Source organism: Martes martes (genome assembly GCF_963455335.1).
Source record: "Martes martes genome assembly, chromosome: 18".
Lineage (NCBI taxonomy): Eukaryota > Metazoa > Chordata > Mammalia > Carnivora > Mustelidae > Martes > Martes martes.
The window spans coordinates 12417903-12432892 of record NC_137906.1 but is presented as its reverse complement, the minus strand read 5'-3'; the positions used below and the strand labels follow the sequence as shown (position 1 = coordinate 12432892).

Here is a 14990-nt window from a genome sequence, read left to right as displayed (position 1 = left end):
CGGGGAAAGAGGAGATAGAAGGCCACGGACCTTCTGGAAGCTTCTGCTGGGAGGTGGCCTGGGTCACTCCTGCCCACATGTCCCTACTGCTCCCCTGTCATTGACTACACTAGGGTCAGAGGGGGAGACATGTGGTCCCCTCGGAGGGAGACATCACAGGCCGCAGCACCCTCCCTCGGAGGCAGTGGGTAGTTTGAATGGGTGGGTGAGTCTGCACAGTTAATTCCTGCAGGATGGAACCCTTCCTGACTCTCTCAAGCAGGCAACCACTGTCATCTCTTTTTCTCCATGGTGAGAGCACAGGGACCCTGTCCAGCGGCCGGACCTCGTAGCGGAAGCTCTTAAATGCTGACAAGGGACAGTCTACAGCTCAGGCCTGAGGAGTGACCAGGTCCACTCAAGACCTGGTGGGCACAGAGTTAGGCGACCGTGAGCCAGTGCTTTCCTCTCACCAGCAAGTTAAGACTGAGCCGGGCACGGCCATGTGGTTCCAGCAGCTGCTTGCTGGCCACTCTGGGGCAGCACATCTGCCCGGTGGTCATGTGAGGTGGACAGAGCGCTGCCCTTCCTGCTCTGGGGAGTTTGCATGCAGGGCCTCCCTATGCAGTCACCCAGAACCCCAGAAGATTCCAGAACTCTTCAGGTGCAGGAGCCTGTAAGGGCCCCAGAGTTCCTCCGTTGCTTCCTCTGTGAGCTCGCTCTTTCTGGCGCCTCTGTGGCCAGGGTAGCAGGGACCACCCCACGCCCCCCAGAGGCCCAGCTCCCAGCAGCCCAGCAGGATCATCAGCCCTGACGCGAGGCTTCCCCTTTGCAAGCCAGCTCTCGGGGCTGCTTGTGGGCAGTCTGTGTCTCAGCATGTCCTAGAGACTGCTGTGTGAAAATGCTCTTTAGCCCTGATTTCATGCATGTTAAGAAAGCATCCAGGTCTGATTTCTGTGTTTACCGTACAGCATGGGCGTGAATTGGGGAGAACGCAGGCAAGGGCTCACCGGGCATTCCATCCGCGCCTCCCCATCCCCCTGCACACCCGCAACAAACGACCAACAAGCACTGTATCTGGGATTGTAAATAGCAGAGCCTCCCTAAGTCGGGTCGTCCTGCTGGCACGGAGACTCAAATGCTTTCGGGAGCCAAGGAAATAATGCCTCAAAACTGACATGCTCCGCTCTGTGTTTACACACATTTCTCTCTTCCCTGCTTATGTCGTCATCAAAAAAGTCCTTGTTCCCCACAGCATTTTTATGGCACAAAAGCTCTAGGCTGCGGGAGAGCTGGTGGGCACATCAGAGCAGCTCAGCTTGGGGACAGCAGTGCATGCAGCTTGGCTGCCCTGCACGAGACGGTGGGTGGGTTTTGGCCAGCATGTGACGACACCAGCCAAGATGCACATGGCCCTTGAGTTCTGGGAGCCGCCTCGAGCCCCGTTTCTGTGGACCTCCACATCCAGAGAACAGTCGAAAGCCCGGGCTTTGGGAAGGAGACCCCGGGGTGGGGGCAGGGGGCCACGCACAGAAGGTTCTAACCCACTGCCAGGGTAATGGCCATGCTCAATTTTGCCTTTCACGTTTTAATTGTACAACAGTAATTTTGCGATAGAGTTGCCGATGGCAAACATGCAAAAGACATTAACTTTATTTATGTTTTGGATTATTAATGTGGCTGTTAAAATTCCTCCAGTTAGTTTTGATTGAATTGTTTTTTTGTGTGATTCTGTTGTTTAATGGAGCGGTAAATAAGAATTTCTGATAATGAGGTCGAGCATCTGTCACAACAACCTGGTGTGGGTTATTAACATTTCCATTAACGGCAGGGTGGGCAGCGATAATTCGGGAGCCGCACAGTTAGAACAAAATAAATAGTCGGTGTCAGGCTGAGTGGGTGTTAATTACTATTTTATTCTACACTGGGTGGGGGGGAGCGGGGTGACTCTCGAAGGTCGTTCTCTCCCGAGAGCATGTGTGCGGGGCCATCGCCCTCGGACAGCAGCTGTTGTGTCGTCTCCGTGCATGGCCCGGAAATATTCCTGGACCCACAGGTCGAGGCCCCCAGACAGTTCCTGGGGCTCCGGGGTCCAGCCCAGCACAGACCCACTGGGGCGGCGCACTGGCAGGCAGGACAAGGGAGTAGCTCCCAGGGGGCAGAGAGTGGCCCATCACGCAAGGAATTCAGAAACGGCACAGAGCTTACAGATGCAAAGGAGACAGGCTCTGCATGTGTGCACATGCTCTCTGCACTCTCCCAGCTTCCCAGGGGCCGACGGCCGCAGTGTCCTCCCCACCTCACCAGGTACAGTGTGGCCCTCGGGGCGGGAGGACCAGGTCCTCAGCGTCGGAGCTTTAAGGACCCTCGGGGCAGGGGCAGTGGGAGTAGGGCAGTCTGTGCTCCTGACCCCATTAGGGGGCAGCCCTTCGTCTGTAGCCCAGGGAAAGAGGGCCCCAAGCATAAGATTGCTGGGATGGGCACACAGATGCCTTAGTCTCCCCATGTTCCATCCAAAACGCAGTGCCTCTCTCCACGGCTAACGTGGCAACACAGCCCCGAGGCCTGCAGGACCTGCTGCTCACTCAGCAGCAGACCCCCAGATGCCCTCTGTCGAGCCCCGGTTGGTGCTAAAACTGCAGATCCTCCCGCACGCGTCACACCTTGACATCCCAGCAGCCCTTAGCCCAGCCCACCAGCACCACCCCGCGTCCCACTCCCAAGGCACGCAGACGAGCAGATCATACCCTTGTTTATGAACACTCTGCCAACTGTGTCTCAATAGAATCCGTTTCCTTTGTAATTGTCCAGACTGTATTTTATGCATCTCTAAACGTGATTCTGGGAACGTTTTGCAGGGTTCCCTGGCACAAAAGCTGGACGGCCTGGGCAGGCTCTCAGGCAGCCCCCTCTAGACTTAGGGGCCCTGCACGTGTCAGCAGATGCCTCAGCTTCTGTCCTGTGCTGCTCTCTCCTCAGCCCCGGCCATGGCTCCGCAGAACATCCAGGTGACCCCGCTCACGGCCAGCCAGCTGGAGGTCTCATGGGACCCGCCGCCACTGGAAAGCCAGAACGGGAACATCCAGGGCTACAAGGCAATGCTCTCTCTCGTGGTTTGACTCTTCCTTCCAGGTCACTTATAGGCCAGGATAAGTGGCCTCAATCTCCAGAGCTCCCGAGTGCTTTGCTGGAACCCCAGCCATACTCCGTGTCTTTCCAGCAGACATACAGCTGACCATCCACCCAGAAGGCCACAGGCGATCCTGAGCAGCTGGAACAGGCTTAGCCTGACCTTGCCTTTTGGGCTCAGGGGTGGGGGTCCGGTGCCCTGCACAGCTGGCTTGTGCCCAGCAGCCCCTCCCTCCCAGGCCCAGCCAGGAACCCTTCCAGTTCCTGCACCGGCTCTGGGATCCTCCAATATCTCTGCTGAGAGTAAAACGGAGCAGCCTAAAGAAGAGCAGGTTTTCCAGCCCAGCTCTGCCCTTGGGTTTCTGTTGGATATTTCGTGAGGTCTTGGGGGGGACCCCAAGAAGTTGCGTTTCTCACACGTTCCCTGGGGGTTCCTAGGGAGCCCAGTTTGAGAACCACCGCACTCAACTCAGGATTCCACATTAGCTAAACATTTCAGATATGGGTGAAAAGAAAGGCAGCAGGCCGATGGGTGATAACACAGAGCAGGTTCATCCGGCGGGCAGGAAGCCCCCCACGCCTGTCTGCAAGGCCACATCTGTGCAGAGAACTCAGAAGAACCAGCTAGAACGCCCCAAAGAAAGCAGCCCCGGGCTGTCCCCGGCAAACCCCCCCAGCACCTCCCCTCTGCCGGCCCAGCTCGGTCAGTCATCGGCTTCTGTGGGCCAGCCTGCCCTGACGACTATTGGGCCAATTAAATGTCCATTTAAAAATGATTTTTGTCAGTGTTTAATGAAAATAAATACCTTCCTCCACGGCAGGGCTGTTACAGTGATGAATGAGGTAATGCGAAGTCCTGTGAGCTTGGAGGCAAGATGCTATTTATGTATGTCCAAAATATGTTTTCTAATTTCCTTAATGATAAAGACATTGAACTTGGGTATTGATCTCAAGTTAGTAAGGCCTGGCCAAGTGCAGGATCGGATGCGCGCAGTAGGGAGAGCAGAGGCTGGCCCCCGTCGGGCCGAGTCAGCAGTGCCTGCGGTCAGGGTGCGCGCCCACGTGGGAGGCACTCCCTGGCTCTCTGCAGCCAGCTGCCTTGTGGGCCAGCGGCTCTAACAGCCTGGCTGGGTTTCGGCCCGCGGAGCCAAGGTGGATCCACGAATGGGTGTTGTTTTTGGGCAGCCGGGCTGGCACTGGCACGGGGCGGCGGTCCTCGGCCAGTTGTCCAGGGAAGCGATCCTGGACACCTCGTCCAGCCATTGTACTCAGGCATCTACTCGCCCAGGAGCACATATGAGCTAGGGGAGGGGAAATACATCTGGGAGAAGCACAGGGCCTTCCCCACAGTGCTGAGCCCAACCTGGTTTCTCCCCGGGCTATTTATCATGCCACGAGGATTGAAGACTTACGTGTCGGCCTGCCGTGGGAGCACAGGGCTGAGGCTCGGGTTCTCTGCACAGGCTGGAGCAGGGATGGATACAGTCGGTCTCCTCCTGTCCAGAAGACTGAGGAATGGGGCAGAGGCCATAAACAAAAGGCCCCAGCTCTGGAAGGGGGAAGCTGGAGGAAAGTGCCACTTCCATGTTCAGTTAGGCAACGCTCCAAGTCTGGAAGGACAACTCAGAAACACAAATTACTGGCTTCCCAAACTGTAGTAGCAGCTGAGGGACCCTGCCTGACCCTGACTCAGACCTCCCTCTCCCCTGCTCTCCGCCTTCCCAGCCGCAGCGCAGCCCCACCCAGGGGCTTTGGGCTCAGGCCCACAGTCCTGCCTACTGGGCCTGCCACTTCCCCCACGAGCTCCAAAACGGGGCTGCCACCCCATCCACACGGCCTGCCTCCAACCTCTGGCTCTTTCCAACAGGTTTACTACTGGGAGGCAGACAGCCAGAACGAAACAGAGAAGATGAAGGTCCTGTTCCTGCCGGAGACCGTGCTGAAGCTGAAGAACCTGACCAGCCACACCCAGTACCTGGTCAGCATCTCCGCCTTCAACGCGGCCGGAGACGGGCCGCAGAGCGACCCCCGGCAGGGGCGCACCCATCAGGCGGGTAAGAGCGCAATGTGTTTCCTTCCCCCGGGCTTCCACTGGGCACCCCTCCGCCCCCGAACCTGTAGTCACCCCCGAACCCAGCTGAAACAGCGGGCCCCACTCTCTGTCCCCACCGCTCTCTGCTCTGCCTGAACTGTAGCACGCAGCTGTGTGCTGGGCACTTTCTGGAGAGGCAGGCCTGGGCTCAGTTCATCTCCTTCCCCCAGGGCCTGGCCTCCGCCTGCTGTGTGGCAGCCCCCGGTACCCAGGAGAGGGCTGCGAGTGGTGCGTGTTCTCCCCGTGACCCTCCAGGATCGCGGAGAGCAGGCGGACTCTGCGTCTGCACGCAGGCCTCCATCAGGTTGCCTTAGGGAGCTTCTTACTGGGGTCTTGGCCCCCGCACATCCACACCACTGGGGGACCAGCGCCTGTGCATAGAGCCCAGGCCACAGTATCAGGTGCTCCCTGGGTTTCCAGGCCACAGACCACTGGAAACGGCTCCTGCCACCTTCCAGACTCCTGCTACCAGCCGGGCCCAAGAGCTCTGTGTGGCTGGGGGTCACTCTGCCTGCCGCCCCATCCCCACACACAGAGTGTTTGGAGCCTCATTCTCCCATACCTCTCAGCTTCCCAAGCAGCCTGGAGAACTTAAGAAGTGGTCAGGAATTCACAGGGAATGCGGCTGGTCCTGGGGATCTCTGAGAGGTGCTTTGTGTGTGGGACCCAGGAAATGTAAAGCCAGGAGAGCCAGGGAGACCCGTCCTGCTCAGGGCTCCCGGCAGTCCGTGCGCTCAGCCAGTGAAACCTACCAGGTGCTTCATCTCCTGGAGACGGGGACTCCCGAGCATCACGTGTCCTTCCCATGAGATGACTGACCAACGGCCAAGGGCTGCTTCCTGGGGGCCTTAGCCAGCAGCTGGGAGGGACCGTTTCTGGAATCCAAGCTGGGTCACCTGTTACTCCCCAGGATACCGGGGACCTGTCAGGTCACAGGGTGACTGGCGGGAGCGCAGCCAAGAGGACATGTGCTGATTCCAGGGATCAGTCTGGACCCCAACACGCCCCACAGAACCCAGGCAGGGGGCGGGGAGCAGACTGTCTCTGACCCCATGCCTGGCCCTCCTGGCCCACAGGCAGCTTCTCCCGCCCAGAGTGGCTGGCTGGGCCCCCCCTCCCCAGCCCCAGGGTGGAGCTCCAGAGGGCCCCCCTGCACCCACAGGCGAGGGAGGGCAGGTGGGCGGAGCCTCCAGTGGCCTCAGTTGCTGGAACCGAAGCCAGAAGCCACCCGCCTTTCCTTCTGCGTCTGCCTCTCTTATTCCTCTTTACGCCTCTGTCACTGTCTCTGTCAGGCTCCTTTGCGTTTAAACCCCATCATTTTCTCTGCTCTTCTCGGGAGGGTCCCGGTTTCTGATTAATCCTGGGAAGTTCAGAGACGGTCAATAAATCTTTTCATCCCAGAGCATGGAGACTTACTGAGTTGAAAATAACATCTAATAGCACTTTTATCCTATGCGGAGGCACAGACGTGGATGTAAATGACCAATAAAGGAGCCTGACTGAAAGTCCCTTTATGCTCTCTGTTCCTCCAGCTCCCGGGACCCCCAGCTTTTTGGCGTTCTCAGAAATAACCTCTACCACGCTTAACGTCTCGTGGGGCGAACCGGCAGCAGCCAACGGCGTCCTACAGGGCTACCGAGTGGTCTACGAGCCCTTAGCACCAGTCCAAGGTGAGGCCTGAGGGGAGCGCAGGGACGGCTGGCCTCACTGGGACACGCACGCCACTCCCTAGCCTGATGGTGGGCAGCCTCACCCGCAAGAGGCCTGTGAGCCGTGGCGGGGCTGGAACTAGAAGCCCCGTGCCCTGGGCTCCAGCACAGCCCTCTCCCGACTGACTTACGATGGGACACCTTTGACCTTTCACCCTTTGACCCAAGTTCTCCTGTTTCTGCTGCGTCCCCGTGGGCACCACTTGTTAGGACCACAGGGAGCACAGAGGCCCATCAGCTTCCGTGGGTATCCTAGGGGGGGCGCTGAGCCCCCAGCGTCCTCAGAGGTGTCTCTGCTAACACCCTTCACGCATTCATTTCCTCGAGTCATTATTAAGCACCTGCTGCATGCCAAGTACTGTTCTAGATGCAGGAATCCACAGAGCCGGGGAAGCAGGGGTCCTCACCCAACTGTTTATCAAGATCCTTGCTTCCCTGAGTCCATGAGTCTGTATTCCAGTGAGGAGAGAAGTAACACACCTGCAAACAGTCTGCGATGTGAAGGTGACCAGTGTTGGGAGGACCCAGGCACACCGAGCTCCCAGCCCCAGGCGAAGGCCTTCCCGGGGAAGCTCCACTGCACATGGACCACTCGGGCTGGGGCCCGGGGTCCTGAGGCCAAACCTGAGGAGTGGGGAGGAAGTCATGTGAGAGCAGCGGGCTGGGTCACCAGGGCCATGTCACCAGGGCCAAAGCGGCAGGGCCCAAGAGGGTCTGGCCCACACACACCAGGCCCCTCTCTGGCTACAACTACAGTCTCAACGCCCCGGAATGAAAAGATTTATTGATCAGCTCTGCACTTCCGGGGATCAATCAGCAGAAGCACAGACCCTCCAAGGAGAGCAGAGGAAATATTTGCACACAGAGGAGCCTGAGAGACCCAATGATAAAGGCTTAAAGATGAATTTGAGATGGAAAGAGAAGCTACAGAAGCTTCTGGGGAGAAGGGGTCGTGGCCCAGCACAGAAGCTCAGGCCCGGGAAGACCAGCGATGCGGCAGCACCTGGCAAGGGGCTTGGAGCGGGGGGTCTGGGGGTGAGGAGTGGGGATGGGGGATGCATACGTTTGCGGTAGAGACTGCCCACCGCCTAGGGAGGGGAAGTGAAGGAAGTACACGTGGGCTTGGTCGTTCAGGGGCACAGCCCCGCCCTTGCTGTGTTACTCCCTCTGGCACCGCAGTAATCTCTCACATACCCGTAGCTCCTCCCCACTAACGGCTGATGTGCTCTCGGAGAGCCCCACGGACATTGTTCCTTGCTCGCTGTGTGCCCAGCACCAGGCCAGAGAAGGGAGACCAGCCCAGGGCAGGCTCCCCCTGGTAAGACATACCAGACTGTAACCATTACAGATTATTTAATGTCTAGGAGGAAAAAAATACAACCAACACATCAAATAATATTGGCGCTCCATTTAGGGCCATGATAAAAGTTTCCTTTTAAAATAAGCGCATTTAAGTAAAACAGGGGGTTGATTTGAAGAAAATTTAAGCACAAGATTTTATGTCATCGAATCTAAAATGCCATTATTGACTATAAGATTCATTGTTATTTTATGAAGTGCTAGGAAAGAAGAGATGCTTGCAGTAAACAGCGGCTGGGTACGTTTGCATCGTCACTCCCAAATCAGAGATGCAAAAACATGCAGCGAGAGTCTCACACCGTTGATACACTTTGCTGAATAACCGTAGAGGCCAGGCAGGCATGTGGCTTGGGAATGGCAGAGGGCACAACCCCGGCCCCGCGGGGGCTCAGTCACACCTGTGTGCCTTTCAGACCTGGGTGCCTGTCTGGGGACCAGGTGGCCGGGGCGTGGCGGGGGTCAGGGTCCCAGTGGCACAAGTCAGAAGAAGCCAGGCGTCTGTGCGTGCTCGTAGTGCCTGGACAAAGGGCAGAGAGCCTCTGGACACTGTCCATCCTGTTGCCCAGTACTGTGTACACATATACCCAGGTATGCACACACGTGCACACACGCTCACAGCGTGAGACCACGCTGCAGACACTGTACGCTAGTGCCACGCAAAGGAGAAAGGATCACCAAGATTCACGACCTCCTCACCGAGACAGCGAGTCTGCCCGTGCTCCCCCAGATAAGTAGCTTCTCCAAATCAGGGCAGTAATGGGTTTGCAGAATCTCTAGAAACTCCGTGGCAGGCACCCCTGGACCTGGCGCCCAGCCTGGCTCCCTAAGTCTTGTAAAAGTACTTACTGTCCAAGCAAGACTACGGTCGTTGTCCCCACCTGGTCACAAGCCACGGTGGGCCCTGCTTCTCCGTCCCCCGAGCTCCGCCGTCCCGATGTCCCAGAGTCCCGCTGGCTCTCCATGTGCCTGAACCCACGGCCTCGCCTCACCTTCCAGGGAGACGATCCTGCGTGTGGTTTCCCTGGTGTGGTCAGGGTTGTGGTCCAGCAACCACAGCAACACGGCATCACTCACATGACGCAGCTAGACACTCCGGTCCCTCATGCGCGGCTGACACGTGGCTTCTCGGTGCTCCCTGTAAACACGGCCCCACATGCATGCCCGTGATCGTAGGTGCGATGGCGCAACTTGCTCTACAGACCAGGCCTGTGTGAAGCACCTGCATGCACTCATCCTCGTCCTCCCACAGCTGCATGGTGCAGCGGCCGCTTTTACTCACATCTCCCTAGAACTCAGGCTTCGAGCCCTTGAGATGGCCGCCCGGGGCTACGGGGGGTATTGCGGACACGTAAGGGGTTTGAACTGGGGCAGGCTGGTTCGAGAGCCACCATGATGGGGAAATGTCTGGAACGCCTGCACTTCTGCAAGTAAACATGCATGAAGGCCGTAGAAAGGAGTGTGCCGAGTGGTCATCAAAGCATTTCCCGGCCACCTGTGGCACTTGCCCTTCTCCCTCGAGTGACAACACGTGGAGTCACTTGGAAGCACCATTTCGCCTCTTCCCACAAGTAATAAGACTGTTGGTCACCAGCATCGTCTCTTCTGTGTCAGGAGGGCTGGTTCTGCCCACCTGGATCTTTCTGGCCTCGGGCAGTGAGCGTGATCTGCTCTGAAGTCAGGGCAGGAGGAGAGCTTGGCAGCTCATGCATTTCTCCAGAATCTCAGGGGTCACAGCTTCCTTGGGTCCCCGGGGCGCTCAAGAGCAAACCGTCCAGACTCCCAAACTTGGACCACGTCGGTTGCTGGGGCACATCCCAGACTCTGATTCCTGCTCCGTCGCATGGCTGGTCCAGGCCTGGGGCTGGTGACAGGAAACACCGAAGCTGCCACTGGGCTCCAGGCTTTCCGTGAGTAGGAGCGCCCTCCGTTTCAACTGCGGACCCCATCCTGAAACAGCACTGCCCCCGCTCCAGCCGGGGGTGAGGCCAGCCACGGGCCCCCCACATCCTCCCCCCGTCCTCCAGCTTCCCTGGCCACCAGCCAACGGGCTCTTCCCGAGGAGCAGAGCTCACCAGCCCTGTTCCTTTGTGTCACCCTGGTTGACCCCATGACCTTCTGCAGTGCCCCTGCTCCTCACTAACATCAGTGTCACTGTGGGCCTGCCTGGTCGGATGGCATCTGCCAGAACCCCTGGTTTGGCCAGACCGCGGCCACCAGTCCTGGCAGAGAACACCGGCCAGGAAAGGGCAGAGGCTCGCCTGTGACCTCTCTCTACCCTTAGGCCCTTTGGGGCATTTTGACCTGGGGCTGGCGAGGGGCAAGGGGAACTTCAGTTGTGCATGGGACGGTGTGTGGTATTGTGTAGTGAAAAGGACCAGATGCTCAGGGATGAGGCCAGAGGGGCTGAACAGAAGGCAGTGATGGCGAACACGCAGCTCAGCGTCCCGTGCCTTGCTGAGGTCAGACTGCCCTGCATCTCGGGCAGGCTCGTCCAGCCCTCACTGTCCATACCCAGCTCCGTCTCTCCCGGGGGCAGGCGAGATTGGGGAGGCTCCTCTTGTGGCTGTAGGAAGTCTTCATTGAGTCCCCTCCCCTAGGGCAGCAGCTGGCCAAACTGCTCCGTGTGCAGGGCCCTAGAGTGGGGGTCTCTTGGAGAAACCCAGCCCCTGTTGCCCTCACGTTGGATCCAGATTTCCAACAGGGAATCATGAAAGTAGCAGGTGGGTCTCTGAATAATTTCTGGTTCTTCCCGATGTCCCAGAGATGGAGTGGCCAATGTAGTGAAAACCTCAGTCATCTTTCCTGGAGGGCTAGAGCCCTATGAACTCTGCGGGAATGCCGGCCCTCTTGCGAAGATCGCAGAAGACACGACGTGTGAGTTTATACACGTCTGTGCCATCAAGAATGGGGGAGGCTGTGAAATGGTGATGTCGAGTAGTGGTGGTTCTACCGACTGCTTTTCCTGCCTCCTGGCCCAGGCGCTGGGTGGTGCCTGGGATTCGCGCAGGCAAACTCACCAGCCCGGGCCAAGGCGGCAGAAAGCCCGGCAGCCTCCCCCTGCCAGTGGGCCCCGGGGGTCACTCCATCGAGAAGACGGGCTCGTCTCATCCTGCCTCCCCAGGGCCAGTCCCCTGGTCACGGTGGGGAGCACCAAGCTGTGCAGAGCCTGAGCCGTGTTCTTGGGGAACGGATTTTATGGCAGAGCTACTTTTATGTTTTTTTTAAATGTTTTAAACGGTAGTATTTTATGTGATTGCACCCCAGGGCTTTGTAGTGCAGGGCACGGTTTAAAAATTGACTAAATAAATAAGATTCTGACATCGTTGAAATGCAGGGGAGGTCGGACCAGCTCTACCTCCTAGTGGGATGGAATTCACAAAATCTGCACATGGCTTTGTTTCTGCTCTGGGGAAAAGGAAGGCATTTGTTAATTAAAAAGGGGGGGGAGTGCTATGCAGAATAACTTTATATCCAAGATCCCACCCATTTGCAATGATGGTCATTATGTGTGCAAACTGTCATCCCGAAACCCCTTTCTTGAGCTGTGCAAGGTGAGGGCAGCCTCTCAGGGCAGAAATGGCCCAGAAACCTCAGATTCAGAGGTCATTCAAACATGGTAAGAATCATTCTGAAATAGTCTGGAAGAGACTCATTTAGCTGAATCAATGTTCTGTACAAGGCATGGTGTGAAAACAGTGAACCAGCCGGAAGGTATTGGGATAACTGTAGGACAAGAGACATTGGCTTTGACGACTTTGAAGAGTGAACCCATTTTGTAGTAAAGAACACACTTTGTGGGGCTCTTCTGAGTTCAAGGCTACACAGGGATGAAGGGTGGGGATGGCACCAGTTGTCCACGCAGAGGGCAGGCCCAGCCACAGCCACCCTGGATGGTCCGTTTGCTCTCCTGGCCAGCTCTGCTGGCTAATGTCAGAGCAGGGGCACCCTTTCCTCCTCCCCCAGGGATGCCCCATAGACACGCATGGGGTGAAAGTTCTCAGAAATCCTGACCTAGGAGCTTACAAGACTTTTTTTTGAACACATCATCTTCAAACTTATTTAACCAGAGAGCCCCATTTCTGTCCTGGAAAATGCTGCAATCATATAATTTTCACTATGCGTCTTCCTCCCCAAATGTTAAATCTTGGTTTTCTCATTCCACGGAATACAGCCAACACATTCACTTCATTTATGTCAGCGACCTGTTGTCTGTCTGTCCTCCTAGTTCGAATCAGGGCTTCGATATTTGGTGTGATGGTCTTTCTTCATCCTTGCTTCCAAGTCCAAGGACCAAGTTCTCACTCGTGGCTGGGCGCCTTTAGGCCACAGGTTGGCCAACCCAGTCGGGCTGGAGACCGCTCTTAGGGGAAGCCCATCTTCTTCCGTGCTCTCTTCTCCGGAGTTGGGAAGCTCCGGGTCGCTGACACAGCGACACAGAGCCTGTGCGGCTCAGGGTCCATGGGGAGGGGAACCTGACCCGGGAATGGGAAGACGGGGGGGTGGGGAGCCTCCCCGGCACGAGGTGGGACTCATGGGCCCCCTCCCTGCATCGCCCCATGAGGCTGGCTCTTCCCTTTGCCAGCACCACTTATCAGACTTGAACACTAATTACACTTATCTGTGCTGAAAATTGGCCATTACCACCACTTAAACTCCTCCTAATTGTAAGAAATCCTTCCTTCGCAAGTTGGGGCCACCATCGCTGTTGTCACGGCAACATAGGTGGTACTCCTGGCCCTTCTGACCCCGGGCCCCTCCTGGCCTTTGCTCTCTCTCTTGGTGGTTGCAGGGGTGAGCAAGGTGGTGACGGTGGACGTGAAGGGGAACTGGCGCCGCTGGCTGAAGGTGCGCGATCTCACCAAGGGAGTCACCTACTTCTTCCGCGTGCAGGCGCGGACCATCGCCTACGGGCCCGAGCTGCAAGCCAACGTCACGGCCGGGCCAGCGGAGGGTAAGTAGAGCTCCGCCCAGGGCCGCGTGTCCACTTCCGTGCCAGATGGGCCTGTCCTCGCAGCAGCCCGAGCGGTGGTGGCCCACCCAGAGCAGCAGAAACAGAGGTCTTTCGGCAGCAGGGTTATCTTCAAAAGCTCGTGCCAGCACCAACCTCTCCAGATGGACTTGTTAAACAGAGATGAGCAAATTCCTAGGTGTCAGACACGTAATGTTCGGGGCTGTTTTCTGGAAAGCTTTGGAAAGAACAAGTGAATTTTTTAAAGGTTTATTTACTTTTGTTAGAGGCAGAGGGAGAGGGAGAAACCCAAGCAGACTCCCCACTGAGCGTGGAGCCCAACTCAGGCCTCGACCTCACGACCCTGAGATCATGACCTGAGCCAAAAGCAAGAGTCGGACGCCCAGCCAGTTGTGCCACCAGGCACCCCCCAAATTAGTGAATTTTGGAAATAAGATAAACAAAAGAAGTGTGAAATGTTCACATCGTGCCAAGAAGCCCCATAGCTTCCTACTTAAACAATTTTGGACTTTGTTTGCATTCTTAGCAAGGCGAGGGTGGCAGGATCTAGGTTCACAGCGGGCCCACCGCGTGCCAGGCGCAGTCCTGGGCCTGTTGCATGGCTTGTCTCTGTTCAAGTCTGGCCCACCACTGGCCTCATGTGAGGCCACTGTAGCCTTCCCACATCTGGGATGAGCAGAGTGTGACCAGGCAAGGCTAAGCCATCTGCCTGGAGAAGTAGACAGAGCCTGGGCAGGGCTGGCCCCACCTGGGGGATGAGGAGCCCCCCGAGTGCCAATCTCCACCCCCCCCCGTCTCTTTTACACTACAGGCTCCCCAGGGTCCCCCAGAGATGTCTTGGTCACCAAGTCAGCCTCCGAACTGACCCTGCAGTGGACCGAGGGGAATGCAGGCAGGACGCCCACCACTGGCTACGTCATCGAGGCCAGGCCCTCAGGTAAGGGGTGGGGCTGGGATACCTGTCAAGCTGGGAGCCTAAGAATCCGAGCCCTCGGCTTCCTCGCAGCCTTTCCCTAACAACACAGACGTGAGGGGAACTCGATGAAATGCTAGACACGTCTCTCCCTCTGCTCCGTCACCTCGCGGGCATGAGAGTCTCCGTGTTTCGCCACAGCACACGTCCTTAGAGGCGTGGTCATCCTCAGAAACAGGGGACACTTGCACACGCTTCCTGCTCGCTGGTGGGATCCAAGAGTGTTTCCGGGGGGCTCGTCTCGGGCTCTGCGTCTTTGCACCCAGTTGAGCCCCGCTCCTTTCTGATCACAGTGAAGCTCACCCCTCACATGCCCCATATTTAGGCTCCTGAAAATGAGGTCTAAGGTCTATTCCCTACCCTGTCCGCCCTAAGGGTTTTCGCTCCCTCCCTCCCAGTCAGCGGTAATAACGCAGCATGGACATTACTGGAAAATCCATTTCTGCTGCGCTGAGCCAGTCATTAGTCCTTGGAGCTAGGGGGTGTCACCAAACACAGAGAACACTGAGCATGTCCACCGTGACCTTCAGAGGGCAGCACATTGAATCGTATCTGAGCATGAAAACCCATGATGCGCCTGGGCTGCCAGCAGAAAGCTCACCGCCCGAGCCCGTCCATGGCACTGGGCATCGCTGTAGTCAGATGGTTCAAGAAGCCGTTGGACTGAGAGGGAAGGTCTGCGGGGTCACATCCGTCCCTGTATCAGACTGTCCGCCAAACTGCTTCTGAGAGATGACTAGTCGCAAGCACCTCCCAGAAAGTTCTAATTAGAATATCTGG

The 14990-nt window shown here is 57.2% G+C and overlaps 1 protein-coding gene across 2 annotated transcripts in view; it reads left to right on the top strand.

The window, feature by feature from the left end:
• SDK1 (sidekick cell adhesion molecule 1) overlaps positions 1–14990 on the top strand; it is an 865094-nt gene that overhangs the window by 821331 nt on the left and 28773 nt on the right. For both annotated transcript variants that reach the window (XM_080830507.1, XM_080830508.1), the window contains exons 36-40: positions 2959–3074; positions 4976–5162; positions 6733–6870; positions 13058–13219; positions 14049–14174. In XM_080830507.1, coding sequence (XP_080686633.1) covers positions 2959–3074; positions 4976–5162; positions 6733–6870; positions 13058–13219; positions 14049–14174 — 729 coding nt within the window. The remainder of the gene's footprint in view (positions 1–2958; positions 3075–4975; positions 5163–6732; positions 6871–13057; positions 13220–14048; positions 14175–14990) is intronic.